This window comes from Haliotis rubra, unplaced genomic scaffold (assembly GCF_003918875.1).
Source record: "Haliotis rubra isolate DU_JTF1 unplaced genomic scaffold, ASM391887v1 Scf247, whole genome shotgun sequence".
Classification (NCBI taxonomy): Eukaryota; Metazoa; Mollusca; class Gastropoda; order Lepetellida; family Haliotidae; genus Haliotis; species Haliotis rubra.
The window spans coordinates 342,008-357,725 of NW_025766525.1; the positions used below are offsets into that span (position 1 = coordinate 342,008).

A 15,718-nucleotide genomic window follows, 5' to 3' on the forward strand; every position below is an offset into this window, starting at 1 on the left:
CTCTTTGAGCATAATAGCGGAATTAGAGGCTTTTTGTTTCGACGATAACCTTGTTATTATAATTATTTGAAATTAATATTTTTGGTGAAACTGAATAATTTGTTTGTGTCGCAAATCATCCTTTTCGTGTAACTTTCCGGCAAAATGGCTGCGCCCATGGAGCGAATGATTTTGCAAAGTGACTGGCAGTATTCTTTGAGGTAAGTACGCGATAAAGAAACATCTATTTATACCATCTCCTACGATTTTTTAATGAATAGACCTTTCTCATTTGTGATGAGTTGCATATGTGAAATGTCAGTGATGTAGGCTATTTTCAGCAACGTTAGTAAATCGTTTCAACCTATGGGCACCAAATTCACCATTTTTCAGCTGTAGCTAGCTGTAGATCCCATATATTTTGGGTAAGACTTCCGCCCGTATCCCCCCTAGATGTTAACGATAAAGAAACATGTCTTTGAGTGGCATTTCTAGAAGTTGAATGTGTCTTTCAGTATGTTTACATACAATTAAAGAAACATGTTAAAACTCATCCTTATCCAGATGAAGAATATTTATTCAGGTGATATGATTTTACAAAAATGAAATTTAAGGGGGTATATGGGCGGAAGTCTTTCCATATTTTGGAAACCCAATTAAGATATGATTATGAATATGTACATGGATAGCCATTTCTAAATGTATTTTTGTTTGCCCAATATGTCTGATAGTATTGAATATGCAACATGAGATAGCCGAGATATATCATTTGAATTTCAGAGAAGAGAAGGGTCGAGCATGGATAACATACAAGGGTACAAGTGAGTGAGATATTTTCATTTTGCAAATATATGCCCTGGTATGCATATTTCGAACTCTTGCACTTGTCATGCAAGAACATAAAATATATTGCGATTCCAGGTTAAAGCCTCAGTTGGTCATAATGCTAATAGGTAACCAGATAAGTGGATAGACTCAGGCACTTCATGTGCTCATACCATGCTCATACTATCAGTCACTGGTCATAAACAGACACGTTTTTGAGTGACATGCAGGATTTCCCTGTCCATGGTCAGATGGTCACGCGAATGAGTGACCCCTCTCAGGTAATCTTCTACTGAGACTCAGTTGTTTACAGGCCACTGTGACACAAGAACCAAAGACAACAACAAAATAGTGACACCTGATGTTTGATGTGTTTCCATTTCAAACTTATGGCATGAAATGAATTTTCAAATGAAATACTATAGAATGTAGCAATGTGTTTTATATTTGTTTGTATGTATAATTCAGTCTTCAGTATGATGGCATTAGTTTATCAATACTCAGCCGTGAGAGGGGGATTGGTTTCACTTATGGATAAGCCAACCATGATGCTGAGCTGCTGATAACAGTAAAGAGTTATTTACTGAGGTATATGTTGTAGACTGTCCGAGTGTGCATGGCCACCTGGACACACAGGGCATATCCCGGGAAGGGCTTCCGGAACTCACTGGTACAGATGGCTTCACTGTACACAACATCTCTAAAGTAAGTTGACATCATGTTCAGAACTGTTCATCTGGTAGGTAGATAATTCTACTTGGTACGCTCCATTATTGTTTTAATGGGCTTCAAAGGGAGAAGGGGAGGCCCATTCCTCAACAGCATGGCAATTGGTATCAAAAGTTACATCCCTTTTATATCATATGGGCATACCAGATGTATCTGATAACGGGTTGGAATCTCGTGTTGGACCTTATAGTTACACATTGTCAGCTACCATTGCTACAATACTCACTGTTTTGGGCTTCACCATAGTGGTAACATTTAAGACATGACATTTGAGTTTTCTTTCCATATCAAACTAGCACTTCAAATGTAAGTGAAACATTGTCCAAAGCATCATCATTATTAAACTACCGTTAGTCACTCACTGATAGGCTTATCACTAGTACAGTCTCAGAGACTGTTTGATAATGTTATTGTTTGCTGAGTGATTAATACTGATATGTTGGACCAGCAAAATGTTTTAGCAACAGATGCTGTAGCTTAATTTGAATTAAACATGGGATTGTTATTGTCCATTTATTTGTTTACTGCAGTGGTATGTGTTCCTGAATTTATTAATTTGAAAGCTACTTAATCTAGACAGTGGTCATCCACAATCAGAGATAGGAATTATCATTACCCTATACACCTTCCAAAAGACTGTTGGTAGTAAAACAGGAGGCAGTGTGACATGTGGAGGGTTGTGTTACACTGTAAGCATGGTAAGTGAACACTGTTTGGCGTGGTGGAGTTTACAGGTTAAAGTACTCGTTACTATCGAACCTACCTCGACTGTAACATGTGTTCCCACTGTGTATTTCCAGTACACACTAACAGCCCAATACAGCGGGGAGCTTGGAAGCCTCACCAGGAAGTTTGTGGCCCCACAGATCTCATTCTCAGCAATACATAAACAGAACAAAAGTGTAAGTCTATTGTTTACATTTTGTTTTTTGAACAAGACAGACAACTGGTCCGGCTGACAGTTGTTTGTTTTTTCCCGGATGCCATGTGTCGATGTGACAACCGGTTGTCTGGGAGTGTCATGTGACACTTGTTTGTTTATTCCCAGGTGCCGTGTGTGGACGTGACAGCCGGTGGTCTGGGTGTGCCATGAGACAGTTGTTTGTTTTTTCCCAGGTGCTGTGTGTGGACGTGACGGCCAGTGGTCTGGGTGTGTCATGTGACACTTGTTTGTTTATTGCCAGGTGCCAGGTGTGTGTGTGACAACCCGGTGGTCTGGGTGTGTGGCTCGGGCGGTGGTCTGGTGTGGATGTGACAGCCCGGTGGTGTGTCATGTGACACTTGTTTGTTTATTCCCAGGTGCCGTGTGTGGATGTGACAGCCGGTGGTCTGGGTGTGTCATGTGACAGTTGTTTGTTTATTCCCAGGTGCCGTGTGTGGACATGACAGCCGGTGGTCTGGGTGTGTCATGTGACACTTGTTTGTTTATTCCCGGTGCCGTGTGTGGACATGACAGTCGGTGGTCTGGGTGTGTCATGTGACACTTGTTTGTTTATTGCCAGGTGCCGTGTGTGGATACGTGACAGCCGGTGGTCTGGGTGTGTCATGTGACAGTGGGAACCAGCTTCTGGTGTGGCAGACCAGTGATGGAGAAGTGAGGGTATGTACATCCGGCCAGCAAAGGTAGCGTGTGAGTTACATGATCAAGTATTTGTCAAGTATCAAGTATTTGTAAGTATTAAGTGTCAGTCGACACAATTCACACTTCTAGTTTGCATCTGAACATCTGGAGGTAGTCATGTCATACACAAATATCACTGAAAACAATTCATTGCAGTTTTTGAATGCATTATTTGTTTGATGTGTTCAACTTAATCTCGAGGTATGCTGGATTTTATGAGAAGCATGTTTGTGTAAATTCTTCAATCTCATGTTGTTCAAGCGTAGCCATCTTGTAAGATCCTGTACAACCCTGTAGTGATACATGCATGTCATGGCATGACTGTGATCTAATGGCCGTTAAGAGGCCTTGTATGTTAAAGCCAGGACTGTAACACACATCATACATCAGCACAGCCTCTGGAAACAATTATTTGAAGTCTTGCTTGATTCATATCAAGTTGGCATGGTTAATGGTATTTGGCTTTCTCATGACTTTTATATTGCCATAAATTTTGTTCTTCAGAGTTTGTGTTCATGTTTGTGTTCTTTATATATCGTCTACATGTTTGTTGCTGTCAGCGGAGACTTGAAGGCCACAAGGGTGACGTGTACACGTGTCAGTTCTTCCCGTCGGGCGTGGTCATCCTGACCGGTGGGGCAGACATGCAGCTGAAGATATGGTCGGCGGAGACAGCAAAGTGTGCAGCAACACTCGTGGGACATACAGCTGGTTTGTAGCCTCATGTTGCCATTTACTTGGATATGTTTTACATCAGTGACGTTCATGTGTATATCATAACTGTTAACATGGTTCATGATGTGTAGCCTGTTGCAACTGCCGAGTTTGGATCCAAGTGATTGATTTATGTTACGGATACGAGAAACATCAGGTAAGACACACAAACCATTTTCTCTTGTTTTCTTTGTCAGACTTTCAAATATGTTAAATGATGCTCAGGTTAACTTCTTTGAGTGGCATTTTAGAAGTCAATTTTGATGCTCAGGTTTTCGGGACAGATATACATGTATCCAAATTGTTTGTCAAAGCCCATAATAAAGAGAAATTGCATGGATAAATTGATGGATGCCATCTGATGTAGGTATCCTGGAGACAGCAGTGATCGACAGAGGTCGGAACATTGTGTCCTGTGGCAGGGACGGCACTGCCAAACTGTGGGATGTAGGTCAGAGTTCAGTGCTGACAACTTTCAAGGACTGTGGCGGCATCGTGAACAGCTGCTCCGTGGAAGTGATGGACAACTCCATTGACCTTGGTGCGCCTGACAACCCTCCCAGTAAGTGAAACTCACAAGTAGGTGATGTCTCCCGATATATTGTTGTTTTACCATTAAAATCATAGCTAGTTCACATAATTGTTTCCAGGTGTCTTTGTTTGAAGGAAATCACTTCCTATATGTGTTGTCCCCAGGTGAGAGAGAGGTGTCAACAGAAGGCAAGATGCTGCTCCTGGGATGTGAGAATGCTACACTGCAGGGTTACGGGCTACGCAGTCGTCAGAAGGTGAGTCTCACAGTGTTTCACTACAGATTCAGTCTAGAGTATTTATCGTTGTACCATCTATAACTTGGATAACCCGAGATGGTGATCAGCAGTTTCATGTCCCTGTCGTCCCCCTGATTTGTAGGATAACTATTACTGCAGCCAACCAGCCATTACAGACCAACACAACACAACACAATCTATTGCCAACACAAGCCATTCCCATCTCAACACAACACATTCCCAACACAACACAACTCAAGAGATTAAAAGATTTAAAGATTAAGATTTAGTTAAATATTGTTAACCCATGTTTTTTGTTTTCATCCAGATATTTGAACTTGACTGCCACTCTGCTGTCAACGTTGTAACCTTCCTATCAGACGTTCAGGCAGTATGTGGGACACAGGATGGTCACGTGACCGTTGTGGACATCAGAAATGTGAGGTAAAGGGAGATAACTTTTGACATGCTGAACACACACGCAACAGTAGTGAAGACAACCATGATCTCCCACTTCATCTGAATATACTGTTGTGATCATGTCAGTAGAGATCATATGCTGGGTTTTACAACTGGTGATCAGGTGACCAAACTGTCTGACAGTATTGATTCAGAGACTGACTGCAGCAGGTGTGTAAATGATTGCCTGGCTAGCCACAGGGATGAGAATACTGTAGATGGTGTGAAGCAATTCTGTAAGCCACGTCACTACATCACTTAGTAAGGGACATGTGTGATAAACAGACAGTTCCTTAGCTTCTGGATGGTATTTTCAGTTCACCTTGACATTGTCAGAATGTTGTGCCCTTGAGCATGTTGACCCTTCATGGTATAGTGGCTAGAGCACCTGCCTTGAGTGCCAGTGGTTCAATCCTCTGCCGTGTCATACTGAAAGATGTTTAAAGATGGCACTTGTTCTCCTGCCAGGTGTCTGTATTAGGGGATATAACAAGATGGTCCACTTGTACGTGTTAACCTGCAGCGTGGACGAGTACGATCAGCCACACACACCTCACACATGTGCTGGTATCTCGCTATGTCATGTATACATTGTATCCTGAGTCTGTGGGGGAGCATTGTGGTTAAAACATACCCTCAGCATACGGATGCACATACCCACTCTAATGTTTTAAGAAACAACCTAGTCCACGATCTGTTTCTTGGAATTAATTTTAAACAACATCTTTGTTCTGTCAAAGTATAGGTAAATTGATTTTTAACATTATAACAGAAATCTGATGTTATGCAATGACTTGATGCATGTGTAGTGTAATATAATATATTTGCACGGGGTATGGGTCCTATGGCCTTGTGGTCAGGCTTGCTGACTTGGATGACACATGTCATCGGTTCCCTATTGAGCAGATCGATGCTCATGCTGTGGATCACTGGATTGTCTGGTCCAGACTTGATTATTTACAGACCGCCACCATATAGCTGGAATATTGCTGAGTGCGGCATAAAACTAAACTCACTCACTCACTCCTATGGCCTTGAAAACAATAAACTGATTAATCGCATAACATAGACAATGTTAGCCATTTCTGTTTTCTGTATTGTAGTGAGTGAGTGAGTTCAGTTTTACACCACTTTAGCAATATTCCAGCAATATCACGGCAGGAGACGTCAGAAATTCTACATTGTAAATATCGTGTATTATTAATATGAATTGTATTATGCAAAGGTAATAATCTTTGGGAAGCTGTATCTAAACACAATGGGAACATCAGTCTATAGTTTCCTGACAAACAAAACATTGATGTACTGAGTGTGAAAACAGTTCCTGTGTGGTGACTTCTTTTGCATATTAAATTGGAGCATTATGTGAAGTTTATCAATGTTTATAACTATTAACAGTATTAACACCCCAAACACAAGTCTCTTGGTGATGAAGCCTACAAGCTGTAGTTCATACTACATCCCTTAAAAGTTTTTGTGATGCCAGATGTGGTAGGAGAACTTCACAGACAATCCAGACAATGGATACTGGTGCTGACACAACGTTCGTCATAATGAAGTGTGTGTGACCACATATTGGTGCCTAAAGACATAACTCACAGATTGTTGCCGTGGTTACATTGTGTTGATGTTTTGATGTTGTGCTGATGCGTTGACACCATATTGTATTTGTCAGAGTGCCGCTGAAGGAGTGGCAGGAGTCTCGGTCGGCCATCTTGTCTCTGCTGCCACACAAACAGGGCTTCTTCGCATCAACAGGTAGTCTGCTTCCTGACAGTCCGTGGTACATCAGCACTGTAAAACTGGATAAGAAATGTGTCTATTCTCCAAGGAAATGTGTTTCAAGATATATTTGTACCTTCTTCAACAACAACAACCCTAACTTGAATGATGGACAGAAAGACAAGGGACTTGCCTGTCTGCTGGTGTAGTTTCTTCTCAGGCGATTGACAACATCATGTGGGCTGGGCTGGGCTGGGCTCTGGGTGTGTGTGTGTGTGTGTGTGTGTGTGTGTGTGTGTGTGACTCACTCACTTTGTGCAGGCATGAAGGCAGTGAGACAGGACAAAGAGTGTGTCTGTGTTGTGTCTCTTTGTGTTTGTGTGTGCATACATGTTTATCTGTGTCTTTGTTTGTGTTTGTATGTGTGAGTGTGTGTGTGTTTTGTGTGCACACATGTTTATCTGTGTCTGTGTTGTCACTGTGTGTGTTTGGCTCTCTGTGTGTTTGTGTATGTTTGTGTATGTTTGTGTGTGTGTGGTTTGAGGTTTGAGGTGAACGAGTTATACAGGCCAGTAGACCTTCCTGGCAACTGATGCAGGGCAGTACTGGGTTTGATTCTCAGCAGTAAGGACCGCCGCTGTGCTGTTCTGAGCTGCAGTTCCATAGTTGTAGTTAATGTGTTAGGATGAAACCAGGCCACTGTTGTAATTATTGTCCACTTTGAGGTACTGGCATAGTTGAGTGTTTTCCTGCTTTTTGTATATTGTAGCATTCACTCTATGTATTCTGTTTAGTAACTGAAGAAAGAATTATAGCAATTTCGTAAAAACATAAAAAGCAAGCAGGTGCATAAAAACTAATTCTAATTGTATTCTACTATGACTTTCAAAATACTCTTTTATCAGTTATTCAGACGTAGGTCTCAAATCGCAATAAGAAGAAATAGAAACACCTCATTTTAAAGATCAGTTCAAAATTCATTCAAGCCCCATTCAGTTGGCATTACATGCCATAGTCCTACACAAATAATGTTTTGATGATGATGAGTTGGCTAACTTCCAGGAGATGGTTCCTGCTTCTACGTGGACGAGCGTCAGGAGACGAGGGCTGAGCTGACCGGTGCGGACTGCGACCCAGTGTACAAGACTGTGTGTGACGGTAGCCACGTGTACACCTCCTGCCGAGATGGCACCATCAGGCGCTACAGTTTGCTACATGTCTGACACTGACTTGTACTACCCATGGCTTTGTTCATGAAGGCCTGAGAGACACGAAGCAGGTGCTACAATTACTGTGTGTGGGTACAAGAGACACCATTGTTGAGTTTAGCAGACTTTACATTGCTGTTAGGTTGGACAGTTTGATGATAGCTGAGGTTCAGAAAAATAAAGTTCCAGCATGAAGCCTTCCTACCTGTCTGTGCAAGTGCTTGCAGGTCATGTGATCAGTTCCAGAGGCTCTTTTGTACAGGTAACCGAGCATCTCCTTGAAGTACCTGCTGCTGACATAAGCTTTATTTAGACATGATAAGAAACCATACATCTACCAAGTGAAGCGAGTGAGTTACAAACTATGACTGCATCAGTATTATGTGATACAGTGACCAGACCAACTGAAGGCGACGGTGAAACCTGCACAGGGACAGCACAACGTGCGCATGGATGACTTCCTGCTCAACCAATAGCTTTGTTGAATTTGGACTTGTTGAACTACAGTTAATTCTAAACTTTAATTCTAATTCCATTTAGTTTACGTTTAATCAGCACACAAACTTGAATGTACATTGCAAATTCCAAAGACAAGTTCTGTTTCTCGTATCCATCTTGGAAGATCCACTTCAGGTTCCACATCCCAGCAGAGCTGTGTTCCTTCAGTAATGCTGTATATATGTGGATGTCATGTTGTAGCCTCCCCCTTGTTGTTAATGTCATCTTTGTAAGTTACAACATTTTGTAAATTGAACACTTGTTTTACTGCATAAAGATTGTAATATGGCAATGGCAATTCTGTTCTGGTATTCTCCAAATCCATACAACCTCACTCACCACCACCCGGTCCTCCTCTCATCCAACCTCACACACCACCACCCGTACCTCCTCTCATCCAACCTCACACACCACCACCCGGGCCTCCTCTCATCCAACCTCACACACCACCACCCGGGCCTCCTCTCATCCAACCTCTCACACCACCACCCGGGCCTCCTCTCATCCAACCTCACACACCACCACCCGGGCCTCCTCTCATCCAACCTCACACACCACCACCCGGGCCTCCTTTCATCCAACCTCACACACCACCACCCAGGCCTCCTCTCATCCAACCTCTCACACCACACCCCGGGACCTCCTTTCATTCAACCCTCACACACCACCACCGGGCCTCCTCTCATCCAACCTCTCACACCACCACCCGGACCTCCCTCATCCAACCTCACACACCACAACCCGGGCCTCCTTTCATTCAACCTCACACACCACCGACCGGACCTCCTCTCATCCAACCTCACACACCACAACCCAGGCCTCCTTTCATCCAACCTCACACACCACCACCCGGGCCTCCTCCTCTCATCCAACCTCACACACCACCACCCGGGCTCTCCTCATCCAACCTCTCACACCAACCCGGGCCTCCTCTCATCCAACCTCTCACACCACCAGCCGGGCCTCCTCTCATCCAACCTCTCACACCACCACCGGGCCTCCTCTCATCCAACCTCACACCACCACCCGTGCTCCTCCTCTCATCCAACCTCTCACACCACCACCCGGGCCTCCTCTCATCCAACCTCTCACACCACCACCGGGCCTCCTCTCATCCAACCTCACACCACACCACCACCCGGACCTCCTTTCATCCAACCTCTCACACACCACCGACTGGACCTCCTCTCATCCAACTCCTCTCACACCACCACCCGGGCCTCCTTTCATCCAACCCCTCACACACCACCACCCGGCCTCCTCTCATCCAACCTCACACACACCACCCGGCCTCCCTCATCCAACCTCACACACAACCACCCGGGCCTCCTCTCATCCAACCTCACACACCACCACCCGGGCCTCCTCTCATCCAACCTCACACACCACCACCCGGGCCTCCTCTCATCCAACCTCACACACCACCACCCGGGCCTCCTCTCATCCAACCTCACACACCAACACCCGGGCCTCCTCTCATCCAACCTCTCACACACCACCACCGGGCCTCCTCTCATCCAACCTCTCACACCACCACCCGGGCCTCCTCTCATCCAACCTCTCACACCACCACCCGGGCCTCCTCTCATCCAACTCCTCTCACACACCAACACCCGGCCTCCTCTCATCCAACCCTCACACACCACCACCCGGCCACCTCCTCATCCAACCTCACACACCAACACCGGCTTTCATCCCTCCTCTCATCCAACTCCTCTCACACCACCACCCGGGCCTCCTCTCATCAAACCTCACACACCAACACCCGGGCCTCCTCTCATCCAACCTCACACACCACCACCCGGGCCTCCTCTCATCCAACCTCACACACCACCACCCGGGCCTCCTTTCATCCAACCTCTCACACCACCACCCGGGCCTCCTCTCATCCAACCTCACACCACCACCACCCTTCCTCCTCTCATCCAACCTCTCACACCACCACCACCCTCCTCTCATCCAACCTCTCACACCACCACCGGGCCTCTCTCATCCAACCTCACACACCACCACCCGGGCCTCCTCTCATCCAACCTCACACACCACCACCCGGGCCTCCTCTCATCCAACCTCTCACACCACCACCCGGGCCTCCTCTCATCCAACCTCACACACCACCACCCGGGCCTCCTCTCATCCAACCTCACACACCACCACCCGGGCCTCCTCTCATCCAACCTCACACTCCACCACTCGGGCCTCCTCTCATCCTAACCACCCACGCAGCTACCCACCTACCCACTTATCTCTATACTGCCTCGTGCATTGAGAATACTGTCCGCATTGAGAATACTGTCCTCCCGGAGAATACTGCATTCTCCGAGAATACCGTCCTCACTGACAATACTGCTCTCCCTGAGAATACCGTCCTAACTGACAATACTGCTCTCCCTGAGAATACTGTCCTCCCTGAGAATAGTACTCTTCCCGAGAATTCTGTCCTAACTGAGAATACTTTCCTCCCTGAGAATGGTACTCTTCCGGAGAATACCGTCTTTTCTGAGAATACTGGTCTCCCTGAGAATGCCGTCCTAACTGAGAAAACTGCTCTCCCTGAGAATACTGTCCTCACTGAGAATACTACTCTCTCCTAGAATACCCTCCTCACTGACAATACTGCTCTCCCTGAGAATACCGTCCTAACTGAGAATACTGGTCTCCCGAGAATACTGTCCTCATTGAGAATACTGCTCTCCCCTGAGAATACCGTACTGCTCTCCCTGAGAATACCGTCCTCACTGACAATACTGCTCTCCCTGAGAATACCGTCCTCACTGACAATACTGCTCTCCCTGAGAATACCGTCCTAACTGAGAATACTGCTCTCCCTGAGAATACCGTCCTCACTGACAATACTGCTCTCCCCGAGAATACCGTCCTCACTGACAATAATGCTCTCGAGAATACTGTCCTAACTGAGAATATTGCCCTCCCCAAGAATACCGTCCTCACTGACAATAATGCTCTCCCTGATAAAACCGTCCTCACTGACAATACTGCTCTCCCCGAGAATACCGTCCTCACTGACAATACTGCTCTCCCAGTGAATACCGTCCTCACTGAGAATACTGCTCTCCCCGAGAATACCGTCCTAACTGAGAATACTGCTCTCGCCGAGAATACTGTCCTAACTGAGAATATTGCTCTCCCCGAGAATACCGTCCTCACTGAGAATACTGCTCTCCCCGAGAATACCGTCCTAACTGACAATACTCCTCTCCCTGAGAATACTGTCGTTCCTGAGAATAGTACTCCTCCCGAGAATACCCTCCTTACTGAGAATACTGCTCTCCCTGAGAATACCGTCCTAACTGAGAATACTGGTCTCCCAGAGAATAGTACTCTTCCCGCGAATACCGTCCTTACTGAGAATACTGCTCTCCCTGAGAATACTGTCCTCACTGAGAATACTGCTCTCCCAGTGAATACCGTCCTCACTGACAATACTGCTCTCCCCGAGAATACCGTCCTAACTGAGAATACTGCTCTCCCCGAGAATACCGTCCTAACTGAGAATACTGCTCTCCCCGAGAATACCGCCCTAACTGAGAATACCGTCCTTACTGAGAATACTGCTCTCCCTGAGAATACCGTCCTAACTGAGAATACTGCTCTCCCTGAGAATACTGTCCTCACTGAGAATACTGCTCTCCTTGAGAATACGGTCCTAACTGAGAATACTGCTCTCCCCGAGAATACCGTGCTTACTGAGAATACTGCTCTCCCTGAGAATACCGTCCTAACTGAGAATACTGCTCTCCCCGAGAATACCGTCCTCATTGAGAATATTACTCTCCCCGAGAATAATGTCCTCACTGAGAATAGGACTCTCCCGAGAATACTGTCCTCACTGAGAATACTGCCCTCCCAGAGAACACCCTCCTCCCAGAGAATACTGCTCTCCCCGAGAATACTGTTGAGCTTTTAACTAGTCAGACAAGTGTGTTTTCACACGTACTTTGGATAGACGAAAACATTGCCAAGTGCGTCTAGTGAAGCGTAACGCCAGGCTACATCCACCCTTCTCGACTCCTTGTCTCTGCCCATGTAAACAGGTTGTTTACCGCTGATGGGTGGTGATAGGTACAGACTGCAGTATTCACAGCGAGCACCGACTTCACTCGGGTCACGAAACTCCCTCCCCAAACACAGCTTTCCCAATCACCACCAATATCAGCTGAGTGTGAGATAATATCCAAAGTGATGAGACCCATGACCCAGGTTTCACTCCTACAGACAAGGGATGGTGTTTCCTCCGAAGCTTACAGTCAAACTCAGATCAGCAAATCCTAACATTACTAAAGGGACACAACTCTATGTAGATGATTTCCGCGCCTTAAACCAATGTAACCTTTGCTATCGAGCTTATTTATAAACGATTCACGCGTAGTGTCAAGTTTTGATGTTCAAACGAAAAGCTATTTCATTTAAGCTGATCCAATTCACAATAATTTCATCGCAATCCCCATTCTCAGCTTGCATCAACAAGACTCTGCTGACGTCACTAGTTCATCTTGTGTAGACGGAGAGACTCCAGACGACCTCCATGTTTGTGTATAGAGCTCCTGACCCGAGAGCATGAGGTCACCATATGAAATGCGTTGAAAGGCGGTACTAGAGTTCCTGTATGGCACGTGACATTCATGGGATAAAACAGGGCCTGATGAGCTCCAAGATGGTAGACTGTATGTCAGTGGGTCTCCATGTTACCCGGCGGTCTGGTATCCCTGTTGTAGCACGTGGAATCCGCCATTAGACCACTCTCGTATAAACAAAGAAGTACGCACATGCGTTAAAACTGTTTTCATATTTCATTATTAAGTGTAAAACTCAACCTGTGTTAGCCTTCCGCTTAAGGCCTAACGTTTACCCAATACAGCCTCGAGTTGACAGACTCCAAAAATGGTTAGACCTCTTGCTCCCAACAGAGTTGTGACATCCGAACAGGGGTCCACTGGACATTTGCCAATGTGTCCCTACAATTGTTCATGCTGTCAGTCATCAATGTCTAGGACCAGACACGGCAGTAATAAGTTGAGACTGTGAGATATATGGGTCATGTATCATGCTTTGTCAATCTGTTCAGAGTGATGTGTGGTTTAACATGAAGCCTGATGTATACACTGAGCGTATTTGTGTAAGACATTCCACGACACTAACAAGGAGACATTTTTTTTGCTGCCACTTCTTCCACAAGTGTTTACGATCTGTTCAGTGACTAGTGACTACTAAAGACATAATAGGTATTTAACTTTCCTGAAATGTTGTACACTGTGTGTCTGTCTTTCTACAGTAATGCGTTAGTAGTATTATACTCAGGTGTGGTTACACATTAGTGTTACATGAGTACCGTAGCGTTATTGGCTTGGCGCCACCCCGACAATGTGAGTATGTTGTTATGTATTTGATCTACTCTGAGGCGACGACAATACAGAAGAGAGGGTATAGTCCAAACTGAATAGACTGTTACACTACGTTGTACTTGTTCCAAACATTTATGGCCATCCAACAGCTGCCGAGGTGCGTCGAGATGCTGATGTTTATACCGTGTTAATAGACTGACGTGATACAGCTGGAACAGTGCAGACTACTTCAGCCAATCACGAACCACTGTCGGGGCAGTTCACACTACTTCAGCCAATCACGAACCACTGACAGTGCAGACTACTTCAGCAAATCACGAACCACTGTCGGGACAATTCACACTACTTCAGCCAATCACGAACCACTGACAGTGCAGACTACTTCAGCCAATCACGAACCACTGTCGGGGCAGTTCACACTACTTCAGCCAATCACGAACCACTGACAGTGCAGACTACTTCAGCCAATCACGAACCACTGTCGGGACAATTCACACTACTTCAGCCAATCACGAACCACTGACAGTTCAGACTTCTTCAGCCAATCACGAACCACTGTTGGGACAGTGCAGACTACTTCAGCCAATCACGAACCACTGTTGGGACAGTTCAGACTTCTTCAGCCAATCACGAACCACTGTCGGGACAGTTCAGACTTCTTTAGCCAATCACGAACCACTGTTGGGACAGTGTAGACTACTTCAGCCAATCACGAACCACTGTTGGGACAGTTCAGACTTCTTCAGCCAATCACGAACCACTGTCCGGACAGATTAACCTTACTGGATGTATTACCGTCTTCCCACAGCATGGGGCTTTGCTCCGAATATCAACCATTGGTTTATCTGGTCCATACTCGTTGAATAGGCAGCAAACGTCAAAACAGGTGGACTATTGTTGACAGCAGCGTTAAACAACATGGTGTTGTCAGACCGACAGGTACCAGCACAGTGTTGTACTTTCATGGCTTTGTATTCCCTTATTCGTTTTTATGAGTATATATGACGTGATTACACAATGCCATTTAGAAAGTGATCAAGTGTAACATATGTATTTGGGCTTATACTTTCTCAGTAAAGTACAGATTCTAGTACTTTTGTTGGGTTGAGTCCCATCCGGGATTCGAACCCACACCCTCAGAGTCAGGCACCTAATCGCCAGCACACAAAGTCAGCCGCCTAACCCGCTCAGCCACCGCGACGTCCAATGGAGCGGGTGTAATCCCAAATATAACATATGTTACATAGAGTATATATGACGTATGAGTCACTGTTATAAGAAGAGATGATTATCCTTTTGAGTCAATCTGTATGATTGTAAATCATCTCACGTTTCTCTCCTTTATAGACTTCCAGACACCCGAGAAGTACATTTGTGGAAACCGGTTTGACAACAACGTGTTTGTCCCTCGGAGATACAAATAATAATATCTTGGCCCTGTACCCGTGTTTGGTATAGTGCACGTAGAACTAGTCGATTGCAGTGCAGCTGTCAACGCGATACAGTGCAGGTTCCACATGAGGTGACGCAATCACAATGACACTTATTTCTGGTCAGTGCTGTAGTCACTGATTCCTTGCAATACACTCTGTATACGTCGTTACTCAATCATACTGGCACTTATTTCCGACCAGTCTTGTATTTATCGCCTCCCATGCACTACAGTCTGTATATTCCACTGCTACGGGTCATTCAGACCAGCATGTATCCATGCTTTCACAGACCGGGATTTAAATGAATTTAAATGACTCGAGCCTGTTCTGGGAGATTAAAGACTTATCACCAAGCCTGTGGTTCCTGTGGGAACTGTTTCAGACAACGGCGCAAGGC

At 45.5% G+C, this 15,718-nt stretch overlaps 2 protein-coding genes across 2 annotated transcripts; both read left to right on the forward strand.

Annotated features, from left to right (window-relative positions):
- Positions 1-121: 121 nt before the first annotated feature.
- Positions 122-8,207, forward strand: LOC124279136 (proteasomal ATPase-associated factor 1-like). The gene is made up of 11 exons (XM_046714929.1): positions 122-200; positions 760-800; positions 1,406-1,509; positions 2,334-2,433; positions 3,036-3,133; positions 3,715-3,865; positions 4,236-4,430; positions 4,565-4,656; positions 4,967-5,082; positions 6,773-6,855; positions 7,882-8,207. The coding sequence occupies exons 1-11, from the start codon at positions 145-147 to the stop codon at positions 8,040-8,042; spliced, it is 1,197 nt and encodes a 398-aa protein (XP_046570885.1). The 5' UTR covers positions 122-144; the 3' UTR covers positions 8,043-8,207.
- Positions 8,208-8,595: 388 nt separating this feature from the next.
- On the forward strand, positions 8,596-12,453 carry LOC124279157 (agglutinin-like protein ARB_02240). Its single transcript, XM_046714958.1, has 2 exons — positions 8,596-8,692; positions 11,228-12,453. The coding sequence occupies exons 1-2, from the start codon at positions 8,596-8,598 to the stop codon at positions 12,451-12,453; spliced, it is 1,323 nt and encodes a 440-aa protein (XP_046570914.1).
- The last annotated feature ends 3,265 nt before the right edge of the window (positions 12,454-15,718 follow it).